Below are 19,894 nucleotides of genomic sequence, written 5' to 3'. Positions count from 1 at the left end.
ACACGAATTTCAGATTATATTCATTCACATCTAAACCACACGTTAATGCGATGGAAATAAGAAGGAAAGAGTGCACAGATAGTAAGCTTTCACATTGCCTACTAAGTGTAATAATTTACATTATAAGGTAGATGCTTTTATCAAAAGCTAATTAAAAATGAAGGAAAACAACGAAGCGATTCATCCTATTAAGAAGAAAATATTATAACATTTCATTTTCTGAGATGTATACAAAGTTTCAACAGTTAAAGAAATACACACATAGTTTGGGCATTAAATATTTGTATTAGGTGTTCACAGGGCTGGGCAGTATTTATGATACGTGTATTTAAAATGCATATTATAAATACAAAATAGTATTTTGTAATTTGTATTTGATTGGGATGATGAAATTGGCTTCATATTTTGTATCAAAATACTTCAGTGTTTGTATTTTTACAATACTGCAAAATACTTCGTAAGAAGTCTATGTGATGACATCATAAAAATGCAGCCGCTGATTGGTGCCTACTCTGTAGTTTGCACAGACTTGTTGAGAGCGGAACGGAAAATTGGAAGAAGGTGGTCAAGGTAAGAAAAGTGCAGGCTGCAAGATTTTCATCTGTCTATTGCATAAATTGGACTGCAATGTAGTCCACAGGCTACACACACACAATCACAAATGTACTCTCTCACCCACATTCACACATAACTTTAACTGTTTCTGTTAGACCTTTGTTAAGTGTTTTGGACTACCTGCTCTGTTGTATTCTCTGTTGTATGGTTGGAATTGGATTAATACTTGAGAAGTTCTGTTGATACTTCTTGATTATATTTCTGGCTACATTCAAACATTTTAAATGTAATTTTTGCTACAATGTTTGTTTTCAGCTCCCAATGATTGATACATAAATATTTGCTGAATAAATATGCTTGTTGAATATTGTACATTAATTCAAGTAGCTGTTTAATAGGGGCGTGATTTTGCATTCCATTGCATGAACGACTGCCTGTCACATAATATTTTATTATATGTTTATTATTATTTATGATTAACAATCAAATGGTTAATTAATGAGAAACTATGAATACAGGTGCCACCAGTTGTCTTCTTACTTCTGAGTTGTTTGTTATTGAGTCTGTGTTGCTGATGCACAGAAGGCCCTTTGTTACCAAACATCAAGTAACTAAATTAGGATACAATTACAAGTCATTTGCAAACTGTAAAACATGAAACTGTTGGTAACTTTAAAACTAACCTTCATCTGGGAGATCACAGCCAGGCATATGTGAATATTTGATCTGTTAACTGGTTGCATATATCAGATTTATTGCATGACTTGGGCAGAGAAAAGCTGTTGCTATCAAGCATTGTTTACTTAATCCACAGAATCAGTGTAATGGTGAAGGGGTAGATCAAATGGGCCAATTGATGGAGGGTTTGTGAAGAAATGTCATGCTCCCTTGTAAAAGTATTTTGTAGTATTTTTAAAAGACAAAAATACAGTAGTTTATTTTGATACATGGTGTGGCCGCTGTATTTTGTAGTCTATTTTGATACACTTAAAAGTAAGGTATTTTATTTTAAAATACATTTTGATTTATTTTTGCCCAGCCCTGGGTGTTCACGGAATGCCGTTTGTCACAGAAACACGATTACCGTGCTAAAAAAACATAAATCATGACGAATGTTAGGGGGTCAGAAATAACAACAAATATTAGCAATTATGTCGAGACAGCGATTTAAGTCTACGGAGAGATTTTATACATGTCTCAGAGTTCAGTTTCTGTAATATACCGTTTTCTTGGCGCTTGTACGCGGCTGAAAATGCCCGCTGCAGGCGCAGCGTTCTGCCCCAAGTTGAGCATTTTTCAACTCTGGGCGCCCGGTTGAACGCCACCGGCGCTGAGCGTGGGAAAAAAACACCGGCTGCTTGCGTTTTCAAAAACCGCGGCATTTCCACTGGAAACAATCGCAAAAACACGCCGTACGCCGGCAGAAAAGCGTTGGTGGACACAGCCCGGTACCTGCGCGTGAGTAGCTCAAGCTCCGCCCACTAGGTCCAGCGAGGGAGAGCTTGAGCTTTGCTTACCCACTTGGCTCTGTAGCGAGTACAGCGCCTCACAAACCTTCTCAAAATGACGTAACAATGATCTCTGCGCGTCTGCAGATCTTATCTTAGCTTATATAAAGGCTGAAAACACTCGCTGTGCTCATTGTCATTTCTGCTGCGTTTGCTAACAGTTGACTACGGTGCGCTTAACGTTCGCTTACGGTTTGCTTAACGGTCGCTTACGGTTTGCTTAACTGCAGTCGACTAACGGCGAAATGGGACAAGAAATTGGCAAATGTGTTAAAACCGACAGCGTTGACGATCGGAGCGGTGTGTACAAACAATGCACACCAGCACCATCGACCGCGAATGGTAAACGCGATGGAGGAAGGAAGAAAAAGAGGTTTTGGAGACGGAAGAAAGGCCTCAGAGAAGATCAGGTTCAGGCTACTGAAGTGATCGATGTGGCATCTGACAGAAACACCGACGGTAAGTAACGTTAATATCATCACTTTATGTACACTTCCGTTCAAACGTTTGGGGTCAGTTCACTTATAAGTATTTACCTGTGTTTCTCGAATAGATTTCAAAAACAAAAATGTCGTTTTTCAACTTTGATAACATTTTGGATCTGTTATATAATGTAAAAATGTTTGTTACACCTTATATGTTGAATATTATTTATTGTGTTTGCCAGGATGACCTACCGTTACTGTAACTTATTGTTAAAAGGATGAACAGATGATTTTGTTGAAAATCTGAGTGAAATTTGTCCATTTCAGTATCGTGTTGGATTCATGAATGTGACGTTAAGTGTTGATTATTTCATGAATATTTTTTGATTGACTTGATCTTGTGTGTTTGTCACTACAGAGTTTCAGGAAAACCAGGAAACTCTCACCTGTGACCTGGAGATGCTCAGCACTCAGGAACCAGTCCTGTCTGAGTCCCTTGTGCAGGTGCACTTTGGGTCGGACTCGACTGAGGATGCCGTACAGGATCCAGTCACTATAGAGTCGGACTGGAAGGAAAAGCTGGATTGGGATAAAGAAATCCAGCCAGCACCAGTCAGTGTGGCTGAGGAGGGAATGGAGGAATATGAGGAGCCCAGCGTGGTCATTAAGGGTGAGTTTACTTCCATAATCACAACATACACCTATACACTTCTGCTCATATGTTAAATGACAAATATTGTTTAAATAGTTTTGGATGAAGTATCGCTAATGTTTGGCATTTTGTGTCAATTTCATGTCTCTTTTAATAGAAATCAAGTCATGCCGGTATGAGATCGGTGACATGCTGTCTGAATGCGCTTTTGGAGCCATTTATGAAGGGACCCGGTTGAAGGATGGCTTGAAGGTTTGATTTTTTACTCACAGTAACCAACAAATAGTCTTGTGCTCATCTATTTAATATCTCACTCTGTCCTTTAAAAACCTTCTGAATGTATCTCATATCCACTTTTTAGTGCTTGTATTTCTTACATGTCTGCTCAGGATGAATGCTTTGAATGAAATGATTTAACTGTAAATCCTTGTTTGTTTTGTTGATCAGGTGGCAGTGAAACGTGTCAATACCTCTAAGCATCTGGATTATATCAAAATCGTAAGTAGTACCTATTATTCTTCAATTGAAAACATCTTCATTACTTTTTACATGCACACAATTCCACTGTCTTCAGTTTTTCCAAACTCTGTGTAATGATGCTGTTATCTTTCTTCTAGCCAGGTCACCCTGAGCCTCTTCCACGTGAGGTGGCTCTTCACATGCTTGCCTGTGATGGAGAAATCCTTCCTGAGGTTGTCCAGCTCTTGGACTGGCAGGTGTATCCGGACCACTACATCATGGTCCTGGAGCGCCCCTCTCCCTGCGTGGATGTACGTGAATTTGCCACGAGCAACAAGGGAAAACTCAACGAGGAGGTAGCCAAAGACATCATGTGGCAGGCGACCACAGCTGCCTACAAGTGCTGCCGGCGGGGGGTTTTCCACCGTGATATCAAAATGGAGAACCTCCTCATAAGAACAGACACCCTATACGTCAAACTCATCGACTTTGGGTGCGGCGATCTGCTTACAGGGTCGTCTTACAAGACGTTTATGGGTATGTGCTATCATTTCAGACATATCATTTACATTTGTATAAATAAGATGACAGCATTCAGATTCAGTGCTAGGCTCACTTAGGCTACAAAATAATGTTAATGTGTTAATGTAAACGGTTAAATGATATGAAATCGGTTTTCTTCAGGCACAAGAGACTACGCCTGCCCAGAGTTTTTCAAAACGGGCGAATATTACGGACAGCCGGCGACGGTGTACTCGCTGGGCGTGCTGCTGTTCGCCATGGTGTGCGGGACATTTCCCAACTGTAATGACCAGTACTCGATCAACGAAAGGATCTTGTACAAAGACGGCTTGACTGAAGGTGAGATCTTCATCAGACCAACTGTAGTTCTGATTGATAGAAAACAGAACAAGTGCTTTGATAAAAGAATCGAATAAGATGATGAATGAGAGTTTAAAGTGACATTCAGATAAACTCTCAGTTTAAGGTAATAATCGTCTCTTCTGTCTTTCTGAACAGAATGCTGCCATTTGATTGAAGCCTGTCTGCAAGAGGATCCAGAGGATCGTATTGAACTGGATGAGATCCTTCACCACACATGGTTTCAGGTACTGACATGTTTATACACCGACACATTTTCTGCATTTGTTTTTTTTTGCTGTTGGTTTATTCTGAAATCTGGAAGATGAAAAGTCAATATGTGTCAATATAATGTATTTAGAAAATACACCACTTATATTACTGTTTATTTCAGGACAAATATCCTGCCGACGGTCTCCAGACTCCCATCCACTTTAATGAGAATAAAGAGGATGATCAGAAGCCCAGAGTGAGAATTGAAGGTGAGCTTACTTTAATAATTCCAGCATAACACAACGTATAAAAAGGATATAGTTTCACTCCTGGATTCTGATTGGTCAGTAGCTGTGTTTTATTCACTCAACGATTCTGTGTAACAACACTTTACAGTATGTTATATTATTTACACGATATTGTTAAATAGTTTTAGGTGAAGTATTGCTGATGTTTGGTGATTCATGTCTGCTGCATTTCTCTTTGAATAGAAATCAATGGCCGGCGGTATGAGATCGGCAGAAAGTTGGGTCAAGGCGGTTTTGGATACGTCCATGAAGGGACGCGTCTGCGGGACGGATTGAAGGTTTGATTTTTTTCTATCTTGTGCTCATCTTCTTTTCAAACCTTAATGTGTCCAGTGTCCAGGACTTCAGTGCTTGATCTACTGAAACCTGACCAAACTTGCTCTTTACTGTTGTAAATCTATTATAGCACAGTTCTGTTCCGGATGAATGCTCACACAAATCCATTTTTTTATTTTGTTGATCAGGTGGCAGTGAAAATTGTCAAGAAGACCGATGATGTGAGGGAGGATTATATCAACTTTGTAAGTAGCTTGTGTTATTATTCAGTTGAAAACATCTTCACAGTTTGTTTGAGACTGAGCTAAATCCTTGTTTGCTAAACCACCTTCATCTATTCATGACAAACAATTGTTTTTCTTCTAGCCGGGTCATCCTGAGCCTCTTCCACGAGAGGTCGGTCTTCAGATGCTTGCCTGTGAGGGAGTACATGTTCCTGTAATCGTCCAGTTGCTGGACTGGCAGGACGATTTAGACCGATACTTCATGGTCCTGGAGCGCCCCTCTCCCTGCATGGACCTGCTCGGTTTCATGAAAAACAATGGAGGCAGAGTGACCGAGTACATTGCGCAGGCTATCATGTTGCAAGCGACTTATGCGGCTGTCGTCTGCTGCCTACGGGGGGTTTTCCATAGAGACATAAAGCTGGAAAACCTCCTGATTAACCCGGACACGCTGAAGGTCAAAATGATTGACTTCGGGTGCGGCGATCTGCTTAAAAGATCAGCTTACAAGAAGTATATGGGTATGTTGTATCACTTTCCTAATGATTTTCAGATATTTTCTGATAGTTCTTCTGCTCACTTTTGAGACATTACATTTTTTTGTACGCTAATTTGTTTTCTTTAGGCACGAGGATCTACATGTGCCCCGAATACTTTGAATGGGGCGAGTACTATGGAAAGCCGGCGACGGTGTACTCGCTGGGCGTGCTGCTATTCGCCATGGTGTGCGGGAGATTTCCCACCTATTCAGACCGGGACCAGATCAACGAGAAGTCGTGGAGTAAAGACGGCTTGACTGAAGGTGAGATCTTCTTCAGACCAACTGTAGTTCTGAATGATAGAAAACAGAGCAAGTGCTTTGATAAAAGAATTGAATAAGATGATGAATGAGAGTTTAAAGTGACATTCAGATAAACTCTCAGTTTAAGGTAATAATCGTCTCTTCTGTCTTTCTGAACAGAATGCTGCCATTTGATTGAAGCCTGTCTCCAAGAGGATCCAGAGGATCGTCTTGATCTGGATGAGATCCTTGAACACAAGTGGTTTCAGGTACTGACATGTTTATACACCCGACACATTTTCTGCAATTGTTTTTTGTTGTTGGTTTATTCTGAAATCTGGAAGATGGAAAGTCAATATGTGTCAATATCATATATTTAGACAATACAACACTTATATTACTGTTTATTTCAGCAGGAAGATCCCGCAGACGGCCTCCAGACTCCCGTCCACAATGGGGGTGATGATGTCATTGAGGATCCAGATGATGCTTGGTCTGACTTGAATGATCATGTGGACATTTTTAGCCTGCACACTTCAGGCAGTCAGTCCGAAGAAGAGTCGGAGGATGATCAGAAGTCCAGAGTGAGATTTGAACGTAAGTTACTTTCATAATTCCAACATAACACAACTTACAAAATGATATAGTTTCAGTCCTTGATTCTGATTGGTCAAAAGCTGTGTTTTATTCACACAACGATTCTATGTATCACTTCACACCTTTAGCAATGTAAACATTCCGTTTCTGTGATATATATGTGTGGATGTAATAACATAATCAGCAACAAAATTCAGGTTCAATTTATTTTTAAAAACAACACTATGGGGCGGTTTCCCGGACAGGGCTTAAACCTAGTCCTAGACTAACTTAAATGTTAGAGGTGTCTTGATCGAAAACAACTTGCACTGACATAACTTAAAATATATGAGTGCGATTGTTTTGTCTCAAGATGCAAGCCTGTGAAGTTGTTTGTAAAATAAGTTTTTTAAATTGACTTAAATATCCTAATTTAACTGAGACTTAGTCCTGATTTAAGATAATCCTTGTCCGGGAAACCGCCCCTATATGTTACATGTTAAACAGATATTGTTAAATAGTTTTAGGTGAAGTATTGCTAATGTTTGGTGATTCATGTCTGCTGCATTTCTCTTTGAATAGAAATCAATGGCCGGTGGTATGAGATCGGCGGAAAGTTGGGTCAAGGCGGTTTTGGATACGTACATGAAGGGAAGCGTCTGCGGGACGGATTGAAGGTTTGATTTTTTTCTGTCTTGTGCTCATCTTCTTTTCAAACCTTAATGTGTCCAGTGTCCAGGACTTCAGTGCTTGATCTACTGAAACCTGACCAAACTTGCTCTTTACTGTTGTAAATCTATTATAGCACAGTTCTGTTCCGGATGAATGCTCACAAAAATCCATTTTTTTATTTTGTTGATCAGGTGGCAGTGAAAATTGTCAAGAAGACCGATGATGTGAGGGAGGATTATATCAACTTTGTAAGTAGCTTGTGTTATTATTCAGTTGAAAACATCTTCACAGTTTGTTTGAGACTGAGCTAAATCCTTGTTTGCTAAACCACCTTCATCTATTCATGACAAACAATTGTTTTTCTTCTAGCCGGGTCATCCTGAGCCTCTTCCACGAGAGGTCGGTCTTCAGATGCTTGCCTGTGAGGGAGTACATGTTCCTGTAATCGTCCAGTTGCTGGACTGGCAGGACGATTTAGACCGATACTTCATGGTCCTGGAGCGCCCCTCTCCCTGCATGGACCTGCTCGGTTTCATGAAAAGCAATGGAGGCAGAGTGACCGAGTACATTGCGCAGGCTATCATGTTGCAAGCGACTTATGCGGCTGTCGTCTGCTGCCTACGGGGGGTTTTCCATAGAGACATAAAGCTGGAAAACCTCCTGATTAACCCGGACACGCTGAAGGTCAAAATGATTGACTTCGGGTGCGGCGATCTGCTTAAAAGATCAGCTTACAAGAAGTATATGGGTATGTTGTATCACTTTCCTAATGATTTTCAGATATTTTCTGATAGTTCTTCTGCTCACTTTTGAGACATCACATTTTTTGCATGCTAATTTGTTTTCTTTAGGCACAAGGACCTACACCTGCCCCGAATACTTTGAATGTGGCGAGTACTATGGAAAGCCGGCGACGGTGTACTCGCTGGGCGTGCTGCTATTCGCCATGGTGTGCGGGAGATTTCCCACTCATTTTGACCTGGACCAGATCAATGAGAAGTCGTGGAGTAAAGACGGCTTGACTGAAGGTGAGATCTTCATCAGACCAACTGAAGTTCTGAATGATAGAAAACAGAACAAGTGCTTTGATAAAAGAATTGAATAAGATGATGAATGAGAGTTTAAAGTGACATTCAGATAAACTCACAGTTTAAGGTAATAATTGTCTCTTCTGTCTTTCTGAACAGAATGCTGCCATTTGATTGAAGCCTGTCTGCAAGAGGATCCAGAGGATCGTATTGATCTGGATGAGATCTTTAACCACACATGGTTTCAGGTACTGACATGTTTATACACCTGACACTCAGCAAAAAAAGGGTTTTAGTATTAGTCACCATTTAGTTTTTAGAGCGTGAGTCACATACAGCAGAAAACTGAAGTAAAATGCATTTTCTCTGTAAAGGGCACAGTTATTGAAAAATCAAGACACTTCAGACAAAAGTATTTGTTTTTTAATATTGCTACATTTTCTGCATTTGTTTTTTGTTGTTGGTTTATTCTGAAATCTGGAAGATGGAAAGTCAATATGTGTCAATATCATATATTTAGGCAATACAGCACTTACTGTATATTACTGTTTATTTCAGCAGGAAGATCCCGCAGACGGCCTCCAGACTCCCGTCCACACTGGGAGTGATGTCGGCATTGAGGATCCAGATGATGCTGGGTCTGACTGTAATGATGATGGGGAGGTTATAATACAGCAGACCTCAGTTGGTAGTGTGTCAGGCGTGGTAAACCTGCACACTTCAGTTAGTGGTGCGTCGGACTGGTAGGGGGGATATACGGCAGATTTCGTTCGATATTGCATCATTCAGGATGGTTAAAATTCAGCACAATTCGTTTGATAGTGTGTCGGACTGGGAGGAATTCCTTTGATATTGTATCGCACAGGATGGTTAATATACAGCAGAATTCATGTAATAGTGCGTTGGACTGGGAGGGTAAAATACAGCAGAATTCCTTTGATATTGCATCACACAGGATGGTTAAAATACAGCAGAATTCATGTAATAGTGCGTCGGACTGGGAGGGTAATATATAGCAGCATTAATTTGATATTGCATCGTACTGGATAGTTAAAATTATGTTTGAATATTTGATTAGCAATAATTATTCAAAAATTAAAAATAGTATTTGAATATTCGTATTTGTCATAAGAATAAAAAACTGCGTCACCACAGGGTTAAGTTACGCTACAGAAGACCTTATTAGAATAGTCTCTTCTTATTTAACGCTTCTTCACTTCATCTTTCATGACTTTATAATATACAGAAAATATAAAAAATAATTTGTATGCGTTCCTAAATCTTTGTTCACTCAGATCGCAAGCTAGTTTAAATATTAAGTTTACACACGGCGGCCGGTCCGGATGAGTGTTATGCTTGGCTCACATCACCATAATAAAATGTTTTAAAAACTGGTTAAAAACATTAGGTATACAAATACCAGCGTAATATTAAATGATTAACATTAATTTATTAATGAGCGGTTGATCTTTGTAAATTCTTATTCGTTGGATAAAAATATATAAACTAATACTAATTTCAACAACTTGAAACATGAAAGTGTAGATTTCACTGAAACCAATGTTAAAGGGATAGTTCACCCAAAAACTCAAATTTACTCTTTATTTACTCACCCCCAGGCCATCCGAGATGTCGGTGACATTTTTTCTTGAGTAGATCCATAAAGAAGATTGTTTGGTAAATCCGCAGCCCTCTGTGCTTCATATAATGGATGTATATGGGGTCCACCTGTCTAAGAGTTCCTGAAGGACACAATTCTAACAAAGGCGGCTCCTGGTGACATATTGATGTCTTGTGAAGCGAATCAATCGATATTTGAAATAAACTGAATGTCATTTTTAAGAATATGAGCTGTACTGTACAGCCTCCGCCACACGTCCTGACTGCGATCTTCTTGTAGTATTTGGTGGCGGATGGCATACCAGCTTCTGGTGCGTTTAGCGCCACCTGCAGAAAGCGAAATGTATGCCATCCGCCACCAAATACTACAAGAAGAAGAGGTGTGGCGGAGGCTGTACAGTACCGCTCGTATTATAAAAAATGACGTTCAGTTTATTGCAAATATCGATCGATTCGCTTCACAAGACATCAATATGTCACCAGGAGCCGCCTTTGTTGGAATTTTGTCCTTCAGGAACTCTTAGACAGGTGGACCCCATATACATCCATTATATGAAGCACAGAGGGCTGCGGATTTACCAAACAATCTTCTTTATGGATCTACTCAAGAAAAAATGTCACCGACATCTCGGATGGCCTGGGGGTGAGTAAGTAAAGAGTAAATTTGAGTTTTTGGGTGAACTATCCCTTTAATGAATTTGGCTTTAGCATAAGAGTACTTTATCCATACCTAAAAGCCTGTATTTTCCTCCTAAGAAGTTCAAATAGGGTCGTCGCCTTCAAGTTATAGCCTGTTAATAAATTAGCACGGATGTTTTTTTAAACGGTCAGTAATTCCTTAGTCACAGTTTTATTTATTGATGCAAATGCAATGCAAAGCTAAACAAGACAGACACTGACCATGAAACGACAACGAAAACCATATTTATATCTGTGGTGATCAGCAGGATCAGTAAATATCTTCCTCAGATTACGTCACGTAATAAACATGACAACAAGCACTACAATGACTTTGTCTTTGATTTTAGGACCTTAACAGTGGGCATGGAGGTATCAAGCCTGTTTACTTTATTTATGATCAAGCCAGATATTCTTGTCAGATTTGGGTTTTGTTACCGTGACCTAGAAGAGCATTCAGTGCGTTTTCTTCGCAATCGGCTTGATAACCGGCTGAGGAACTTTCACCAGAGTAAAATAGGCCTATATGCTTGTTTTTCTGATCAAGAACATATAAAACAAAATAAACCAGATAACCATATACCACAGACTGTCAATATACATCGCGTTTTGTTCCTTTTGTTTTGTATGTTCTGTTTTTGTGCTTTCGCTCTGCGCATGTTTAAATGCAGTTTTTATGTAGGCTATCTTGCAATTTTTCCTACGTTGCTAATCTTTCAACATTAAAAAACACTATATACAGGATATAATATTATTGCGCTATGAATATTTAATGATAATTATAAGCTTGATGTGAAATTGTGACTAAATAAAAACGTGACGTGTCTTTATTTACTTAATTTAAATAAACAAACATTCGAATATTCGTTTTTTATGAGCTCAAATATTCAAATATGAAATTATTGAAAAATGCCCATCCCTAGTTAAAATACAGCAGAAATCGTTTTATATCGCATCGTACGCAGGATGGTTGAAATACAGCAGAATTCATGTAATAATGCGTCAGGTTAAAACTTTGCCAACTTTTAGTAGGGAGTCTGCACACTTCAGGCAGTCAGTCTAAAGAGGAGCATGATGGAGGATGATAAGAAGCCCAGCGTGTTCATTCAGGGTTTACTTCCATAATTCCAACAAAACACAATTTATAAAACACATATAGTTTCACTCCTTAATTCTGATTGGTCAATAGCTGTGTTTTATTCACACAATGATTCTGTGTATCACTGCACACCTTTAGCAATGTAAACATTTTGTTTCTGTAATATAAATATATAATATGTTCAGCAACAAAATGCAAGTTAATTTTATTGTTTTACAACAACAATATTTTGCATTGTAAACATCATATTCTTAACCTGAACTGAGTAGTTGTTAAAGATGGGGTGTAATGCTACGTCATGCATTCTGACGTCTTTAAACTGTTAAACGTGCTGACTTCTCATGCTTAACATGGTCAACTTTTTAAAAAACGAGTTGGACGTATGACGTAGTGTTTCTGTGCTTGATGCACTCCCCCAGCACTCCAACTTGTTTCAGAAAGTTTTTTATAATTCTGTGTCGTCACAGGGATCCTATACCTTTTATTGGCCATTCTCCCGGAAAAGCAAGGCGAAAGACAGAGCCCGCCCACGAGCCAACCGACGAGCGAGACCCGCTTACATGGCATTTCAGTTATGGATGTTATATAAACGGTGGATATAACTCTGGATTTGGAGATCGTTTGAAACTAGGGCTGCGCGATTAATCGAATCGCAATCGCGATGTGAGACGTTGCGATTTGCTAATCGCAATAGGCTGCGATGTGAAAAATATTAAAGGCGTCTGTTCCAAGCCCGCTTTGAGTGGCATTCTTGCTAACTAACTGAGTGAGTGCACCTCCGTTATGTCCAATCAGCACTGCCCTAGCCAACTGCGTAAACGTCCGTCATTAAAAAAACAAACAAACAGAAAGCAGGAGAGAGAGAGGGTGTGATTATGGCATCTGCAGAATCAGATCGATCATATTAGGCAAATAAATACTAAAGAACCGTCCAATTCAGAAGACCGCACACACAGCCTGTGTCATTCTCACGCGTCTCTGCCCCGCGTTGCGCGTCTCGTGGACGAGCTGTTTAAACTTGACGCGCACACACAGCCTGTGTCATACTCAAGCATCTCTGCCCCGCGTTGCGCGTCTCCCGCATCTCGCGGACGAGCCATTTAAACTTGACGCACACACACACTCCGGCTCCACACAGCAAGTCTCCACAAGCGCATCTGGCAATATGGACGAGGCTTGACGCACACGCGCACCCTGTGTCGACTCATGCCTGGCTCCGTGTTTCAAACAAATGTAAATTCTATCTATCTGTTTTGCTAATTTCATTTGGATGAAATGAAACATTCAGCACATTTTCTACTTGTTTTAAACAATCCCACATACTTAAAAATGAATAAATCAGCCTATGTAACCTATGTACTGTTTTAATAATTCACTAACACAATAGAAAATGTTATGGGTTTAAGGGTTATAATGGGAGTTGTATTTGTTTTAATGGAAACGTCTTGGTTACGGATGTAACCTCAGTTCCCTGATGGAGGGAACGAGACGTTGTGTCGAGCCGACAGATGGGGTTCAAATAATCGTACCTCATCGATTAGCAGCCAGTTCTCTGCTCCGGTCACATCTGCATACACACCTGTCAGTCCTCTCATCTTTTCTGCCCTGAGCAAAACTGATGTGGCTAAACTTCTCTCCAGTCACCCCACCACCTGTCCCCTTGACCCTATCCCCTCCCGTCTCCTGCAGACCATTTCACTAACACACATCATTAACTCGTCACTCCTTACTGGCACATTCCTGACCTCATTTAAGCAGGCCCAGATTACACCACTGCTCCAATTCTACATCACTGACAGCTACAGACCTATATCGCTCCTCCCTGTCATTGCAAAGACGCTGGAACAAGCTGTCTTCACCCAGTCCACAACCTGCTGGACAGCAAACAGTCAGGCTTCAAAAGCAACCACTCAACTGAGACTGCTTTGCTTTCTGTGACTGAGGTGCTACGACAGGCTAAGGCGAAGTCCAAATCCTCTGTTCTTCTGCTCGATTCATCTGCTGCCTTCGATGCGGTAAATCACCAGATCCTAGTAGCCACCCTTTCATCGCTAGGGATCAGAGTTATTATAGTGTTGATTTTAGTTTAATTTAGTTTTAGTAATATTTTAAATTAGCTTTTGTTTTTAGATTTTTTGTTTTTGTGGGGGGGGGGTTGTTAAAGTTTTAGCAATTTTGGTATATGCTTTTTTCATTTTATAATTTATTGGTTTATTTTAAATGTTGCTATATAAGATTACATAACAGGAACATTTTAAAAGTTTTAACTTTAGTAAACTAAACTAACCTTGCTAGGGATCACACGCAGTACACTAAGTTGGTTCAAATCCTACCTGTCATACAGAACCTGGAGGTGTCCTGGAGGGTCGAGCTATCCAAAGCTCATCATTTGGTCAATGGGGTTCCTCAGGGATCAGAGCTGTCTGGAATATATCTCAACCTGGATGAGAAACCACCACCTCCAGCTCAACCTGGCTAAGACTGAGCTGCCTGTCCTTCACAGAACACATCGCCAAGACTTGGTCATGTCGATTTGCCATCTACAATATCCGGAAGATCAGGCCTTACCTTACGGAGCATGCAGCGCAACTGCCTGTCAAAGCCCTTGTACTTTCTAGGCTGGACTATTGCAACGCTCTTCTTGCCGGTCTTCCAACACAAGCCATCAAACCACTCCAAATGGTCCAAGATGCTGCAGCATGGCACGTCTTTCAAGAGCCTGTGTCACACCTCTTTTCATCTCCCTCCACTGGTTACCAGTAGCAGCCCGTAAGCCTCTAATGCTAACTTTCAAAACCATCACACATACTGCCCAACCAGAACCCTGAGAGCAGCAAATGAGCACCTAGTACGGCACAAGATCAATCTCCCACTCATTCTCCTTCCCTATTCCTGGCTGATGGAACAATCTTCACAATTCAGTCCGATCAGCTACATCCCTCACATCCTTCAAGAAACAACTAAAAACTCATCGTTTTCAGCAACACTTAGCAGGAACATGCTAACTTTCCCCCCCAAAAAAATATAACACATTTTTTTCTCTCCCAACAGGCATTGCCGTGCTTTGTGTAACCTGGTAACTTGTTATAGCACTTCTTCTATTGTTACCTCTATGATTTCCCGCTTCGTTGTTTCCTCGCCTCTTGAATTAAGTTGCCTGTTTAAGTTATTTCATATTTCTAGTTTCTATTTTGTCCATTGATAAGTTGCTGTAACGCACAGACTTGAATAAACGACACTGTAAATTCACATTTACATTTTTATGCATTTGGCAGACACTTTTATCCAAAGCGACTTACATTGCATTATCCTATACATTTGTTTCTAAGTATGTGCAGTCCCCTGGGATCGAACCCACGACCTTGGCGTTGTTAAGGTCAGTTTATGGTTCTGCGTAGGACCTACGGCGTAGCCTACGCAGAGCCGCCCGCGTACCCTGTGCGTACCCTACGCCGTAGCCTGACGCGCACCTCTCCAAAAATGTAACAACGCGTCAACTCAACGCGGACCCTACGCGGACCGCAAGCGCTGTGATTGGTCGGTTTGGCAGCATCGTACTTCCTTCTACGCATTTCCGGCATCTTCTTCTCTGGTGTCTTCTTCCGGCAAGTTCAGAGTCCACAAAAGAACAACATGGTGAGCATCGACATCGACCAAGTTACTGAGCGTCTGATTGAAGAGGTTCGGAAATACACGCATCTGTATGACTCCTCTTCGGCGGACTATAAAGACTGTCAGATGGCGGCGAATTCTTGGAGAGAGATTTCCTCTAACGTCGGTTTGGCTTCCATTGTCGTTTGCAAACACTAGCATACACACACACAAAACATCGGCGAAGAAGAGCAAACCCATGAAAACACAAAGAGCCAACTAGCGTTTCGGCGGTGTAATTGCAGTATGACGCATACTCTCAACGCAGAACCATAAATGTTCACGACGGCGTCGTCTACGTACGTAGGCTACGCCGTATGTTACGACGTAGGTCCTACGCAGAACCATAAACTGACCTTTAGCGCCATGCTTTTAAGATTTATCCAAAATGCAGCTGTCAAGAGTTTATACAAGACAAATTCTTACAGAAAACTTCAAACAGCTTAGCCCTTGTGTACCTTACCCAACTTCTAACACGCTACAGTCCATCTCACTCATTAAGATCACAAAACTCCTTGTGCGCTTTGGTAGTCCTTACAGCAGGGTTCCTCAAATCTTACCCTGGAGGGCCAATGCCCTGCAGAGTTTAGCTCCATTTCTGATCAAACACACCGGAGCAAGCTAATCAAGATCTTCAGGATCACTAGAAAATCACATACGAGTGAGTTTGATCAGGGTTTTAGCTAAACTCTGCAGGGCAATGAACCCTGCCTTACAGTCACATCCTCTAAAGGAGGTCGAGGGTTTTCCCATTTGGCACCTGTTGGTTCGAGTTTAAATCTGATGTAAAGATGCATCTCTTTAGTCAAGCTTTCACATAATGTGTCTCAATTCATCAGATTCAGCGTTTCCCATACAATGCATTTACTTGGGCAGTCAAGTATATTTGGCGTCATATTTTCTTTATCCATCCGTGCTAATGACAGTATCTGTGATCGAATAACTAGTGGATAAATAGTGCTTACGCGTCTTATCTCCTTCCTGACTTGTTTAGTGTGAGTGGAGCGTGGCCGGCCGCGTGCGCATCCTCATCTTCCATGTTCGCATGCACTCTCTCTCCTGATGAGCTCCATGTGTGTGCGTGAGCCCTCAGCCTCTCGTATTTAACTGTCACTCGCATTTAAATTCAAAGAAGCGTTCATAATACAGCAACACATTGTCGTGAAAGGGCAAACAGCATATAGCCGCTCTTTAATGTAGATGTACTGTATTGTGATTTTGTCCGATGATGTTGCGTTTATGGTTAAAGTGACTGCTGGTGGCATCACGTTGTAAAATACAGCCATGTTCAGACTTGACTTCTTTTTTGAAGCTGCTAGCATCTGTTTTACATTATAATCCTATGGAGTTTTCAAAAAACGTCCTGATCGCTTTTTTAAACGCCAGCGCCAGCGTCTTTTTCTGCAGCCCAGAGCGTCATATGAGGTTGAAAAAAGTTCAACTCTTCTGAAAAAAACGCCCGACGTCAAGCTCCTTTTTCACAGCTAACCAATGACAGAGACCTGTCGTTTCCATAACAACATGCGAGGAACGTGATTGGTCGAGAAGGCTCAATCTCGAAAAAATAAAATATGTTGGAGGATAGTTTTGTATAAATGTAAGTTTAATTTTCACTTTCAACAACTTCTGATTGCATTTCTATCGAGAAATTAGTATTGTAGTGTTTAAATATGTGATTAGTTATTGCAAAGACGCTCTCTGATTATAATTCAAATAGACTTCTATTACTTATGTTTCTCTGGGCTGCCTTTGTGCCCGAAGTCATGGCGTTCGGCTGCTATTTGTAACCCTAACCTAACTTTTTTACTAAAAATGCGCTTTTGTCAACTTTTGACTGAAATGTTATGAACAGCAGCTATGCTAATTATTTTCCATTTGTTTCTACCTCAGGTGCCCATCCTGAGGAAACTAGACATTACACCAGCTCCAGTTTATATCCAGACTCTTATGAAGACTTCAGATGATCTCTGCGAGGACTCTAGATGACGTATGCTCGCCATTGTCATACAAAACTGAGGAATTCTACAAATATGGTACAAATATTTCTATGATCACGTTATTATTGGTTTATAATAGACATTAATTTCGTTAAATTGTACATGCATTTTCTGTAAAGCTGTGTAGTGAATTGAAGTGAAATGAATTGAGTAGTGTAAGCTTAATTTCATCAAATAAATTGTATGAGTTTAAATATATTGAGTTCCTGTGACATTTTCTTCATTGTGAGTTGATTAAAACTGATTCTTTTTATTAACTTGAGCTGTGTGCAGATTAAGCAAGCAAACTTTAAAATATCATTTTACTGCACTTATTGCTGTTTGTTTCAACATAGTTGCTGATTAATTGCAACACAATTTTTACACTTTAAATATTTATGGATTCGAATGTTTATGAAAAAAAACAATTATAACAGTTTGAAATAATAAAAAACAGAATTGCGATACAGCAGTTAGTTAACATAACTAAACAAGGCGTAACATTAAAAACGATTCACAATAGTGATGTTCGACTCTTGAACGATTCTGACCCGTTCTCAGTGGCGCCCCCAAGGGGGAGAACGCGGTTCCCTCAAAAAAGTCACTGGTCCCCCCATTTGTCCCCCAACCATAACGAGATTTTTTAAAATGTATATATATTTTTTATATTAGAATAATATTATTCATATTTATTAATTAAAATGTACATTATCGAAGCACTATGTAAAAAAATAACTTGTACTATGTGTTATGTAGAATACGATCTCAACCCCTCCTCTCTCGTTTAACCTGCGAAACCGCGACTAATGTGCGCACGGCAGCCGCAGTACCACGCACGTGACGTCATGTTTGCTCCTGTTCAGTCAGCGCGCATGAAAGGGGTAGAGGGTTGGAGACGAAACTCACAAACTAGTAAGTAAAACGTGGTTTATTGTATGATAAAACTTATTGTATCAAACTCTAATACTGGTTGGCTAACTGAGATTAAGCTAGTCCCTAAGGCATTGGATTTGAATTTTTCTGCTGCTCATACTCGCATTTTGATCGATCACTATACATGTTTGGTAATACGTTACTCCATCAGCTGATCTTTAAATTGTTGGATTTGCAGTTTTTGGCAACTATTACTATCATTTTTTTATAGTCAAATATATGTAGAACAGTTAGCTAATTAGCATGTATCGATCAAACACTGAAAATATTAGTAAATTAAATTAGAACTTAAATCATAAGACTAGTAATAACTTTATACTCTTAACCATTAGATTCAGGCATAATACATTTTTTTAAATGTGCCACCCTAAGATTTTTACTGGCCCCTTTGTGCCACCCCATAAAAAAAATCCTGGGGGCGCCACAGCCCGTTCTCAGAAAGGAGTCGGTCGAGCCGGTTCGCGAAATCGAACGTCACGTAGTTTCGCGTAGTCATCATACGGCCGGTCAACAGGATCCTTTCTGCGCTCTCTACGTCATTCACGCTTGTTATAAATGCAGAGCGACCGCTTCATTCATAATTTTGCGAGTTAACTTTGTGTACCCAGAGAGTCTGAATGAATGACGTAGATGCGCCATCTAGTGGCTGTGTATTGAAATCTCTTGAGGCCTCAGTATTCTTTACTTTTTGTGTTCAATTATTGTATAGTGCTGAATACAATAAAATTAAAAGTAGGCCTAATATAAACTACTCAAGGAGTGCCATTTGTTAATGCCATCTTATTTGACATTAGCACAAGATATTTGCACAAAGCATCAACCTGATTCATGAAATATTGTTTAGGTTAAATTAATAAACATTTGAACTGATTTTCCAAAATTGGCAGTCAGAATTGGGTAATTATAATAGTTTGTTTTTGTGTTGCTAAGTCAAAAATATATATTTTTGTCAAACCGTTGCCTGTTTTTAATCACGTAACATTACTGGGGGGGGGGGGGTTGAGGTTGGGAGAGGGTGCATGCAGTCTTTATTCTTTTTTGTCCTCGGCTGATCACATGCCTGCATATTTTATGCAGAGGATAACAGAAAACTTGCAATTTACATAAACTTACAGAGGTTCGTTCATGTGTTACTTTTGAATTTGAAGAGCCAGAGACTTATGTTTGTCTTTTACTTTTCATTTTTTGTTAATAATAAGGAAATAAATCAATCAATTAAAAGGAAAAACAAAATATCATTAACAATAACTTTAGCCACTTTGTGTTTTTATTTTTAGTCCCCATTTTCATATGCTAAATAAAAATGCACAATGTTCGGAAAACAAAGCAAAATAGGAAAAGCTAAATGTCTAAACAGTTTAAATGAATTGACAAAACCAAAAGAGACAGGCAGTTTCGA

At 40.0% G+C, this 19,894-nt stretch overlaps 1 protein-coding gene across 1 annotated transcript; it reads left to right on the top strand.

Moving 5' to 3' along the window:
* The first annotated feature begins 2,308 nt into the window (after positions 1-2,308).
* LOC130545366 (uncharacterized) lies at positions 2,309-14,414 on the top strand. The gene is made up of 22 exons (XM_057319806.1): positions 2,309-2,522; positions 2,907-3,158; positions 3,298-3,392; positions 3,570-3,638; positions 3,758-4,136; positions 4,284-4,460; positions 4,620-4,708; positions 4,855-4,942; positions 5,165-5,259; positions 5,446-5,502; positions 5,624-6,002; positions 6,107-6,283; positions 6,443-6,531; positions 6,676-6,859; positions 7,421-7,515; positions 7,702-7,758; positions 7,880-8,258; positions 8,362-8,538; positions 8,698-8,786; positions 9,100-9,243; positions 13,735-13,950; positions 14,280-14,414. Exons 1-22 carry the CDS (start codon positions 2,309-2,311, stop codon positions 14,412-14,414), a joined length of 3,636 nt encoding a protein of 1,211 aa, XP_057175789.1.
* Positions 14,415-19,894: the final 5,480 nt, after the last annotated feature.

The sequence above is a fragment of the Triplophysa rosa genome, linkage group LG21 (assembly GCF_024868665.1).
Source record: "Triplophysa rosa linkage group LG21, Trosa_1v2, whole genome shotgun sequence".
Classification (NCBI taxonomy): Eukaryota; Metazoa; Chordata; class Actinopteri; order Cypriniformes; family Nemacheilidae; genus Triplophysa; species Triplophysa rosa.
The sequence above is the reverse complement of the archived record's forward strand: the minus strand, read 5'-3'. Positions and strand labels throughout refer to the sequence as shown.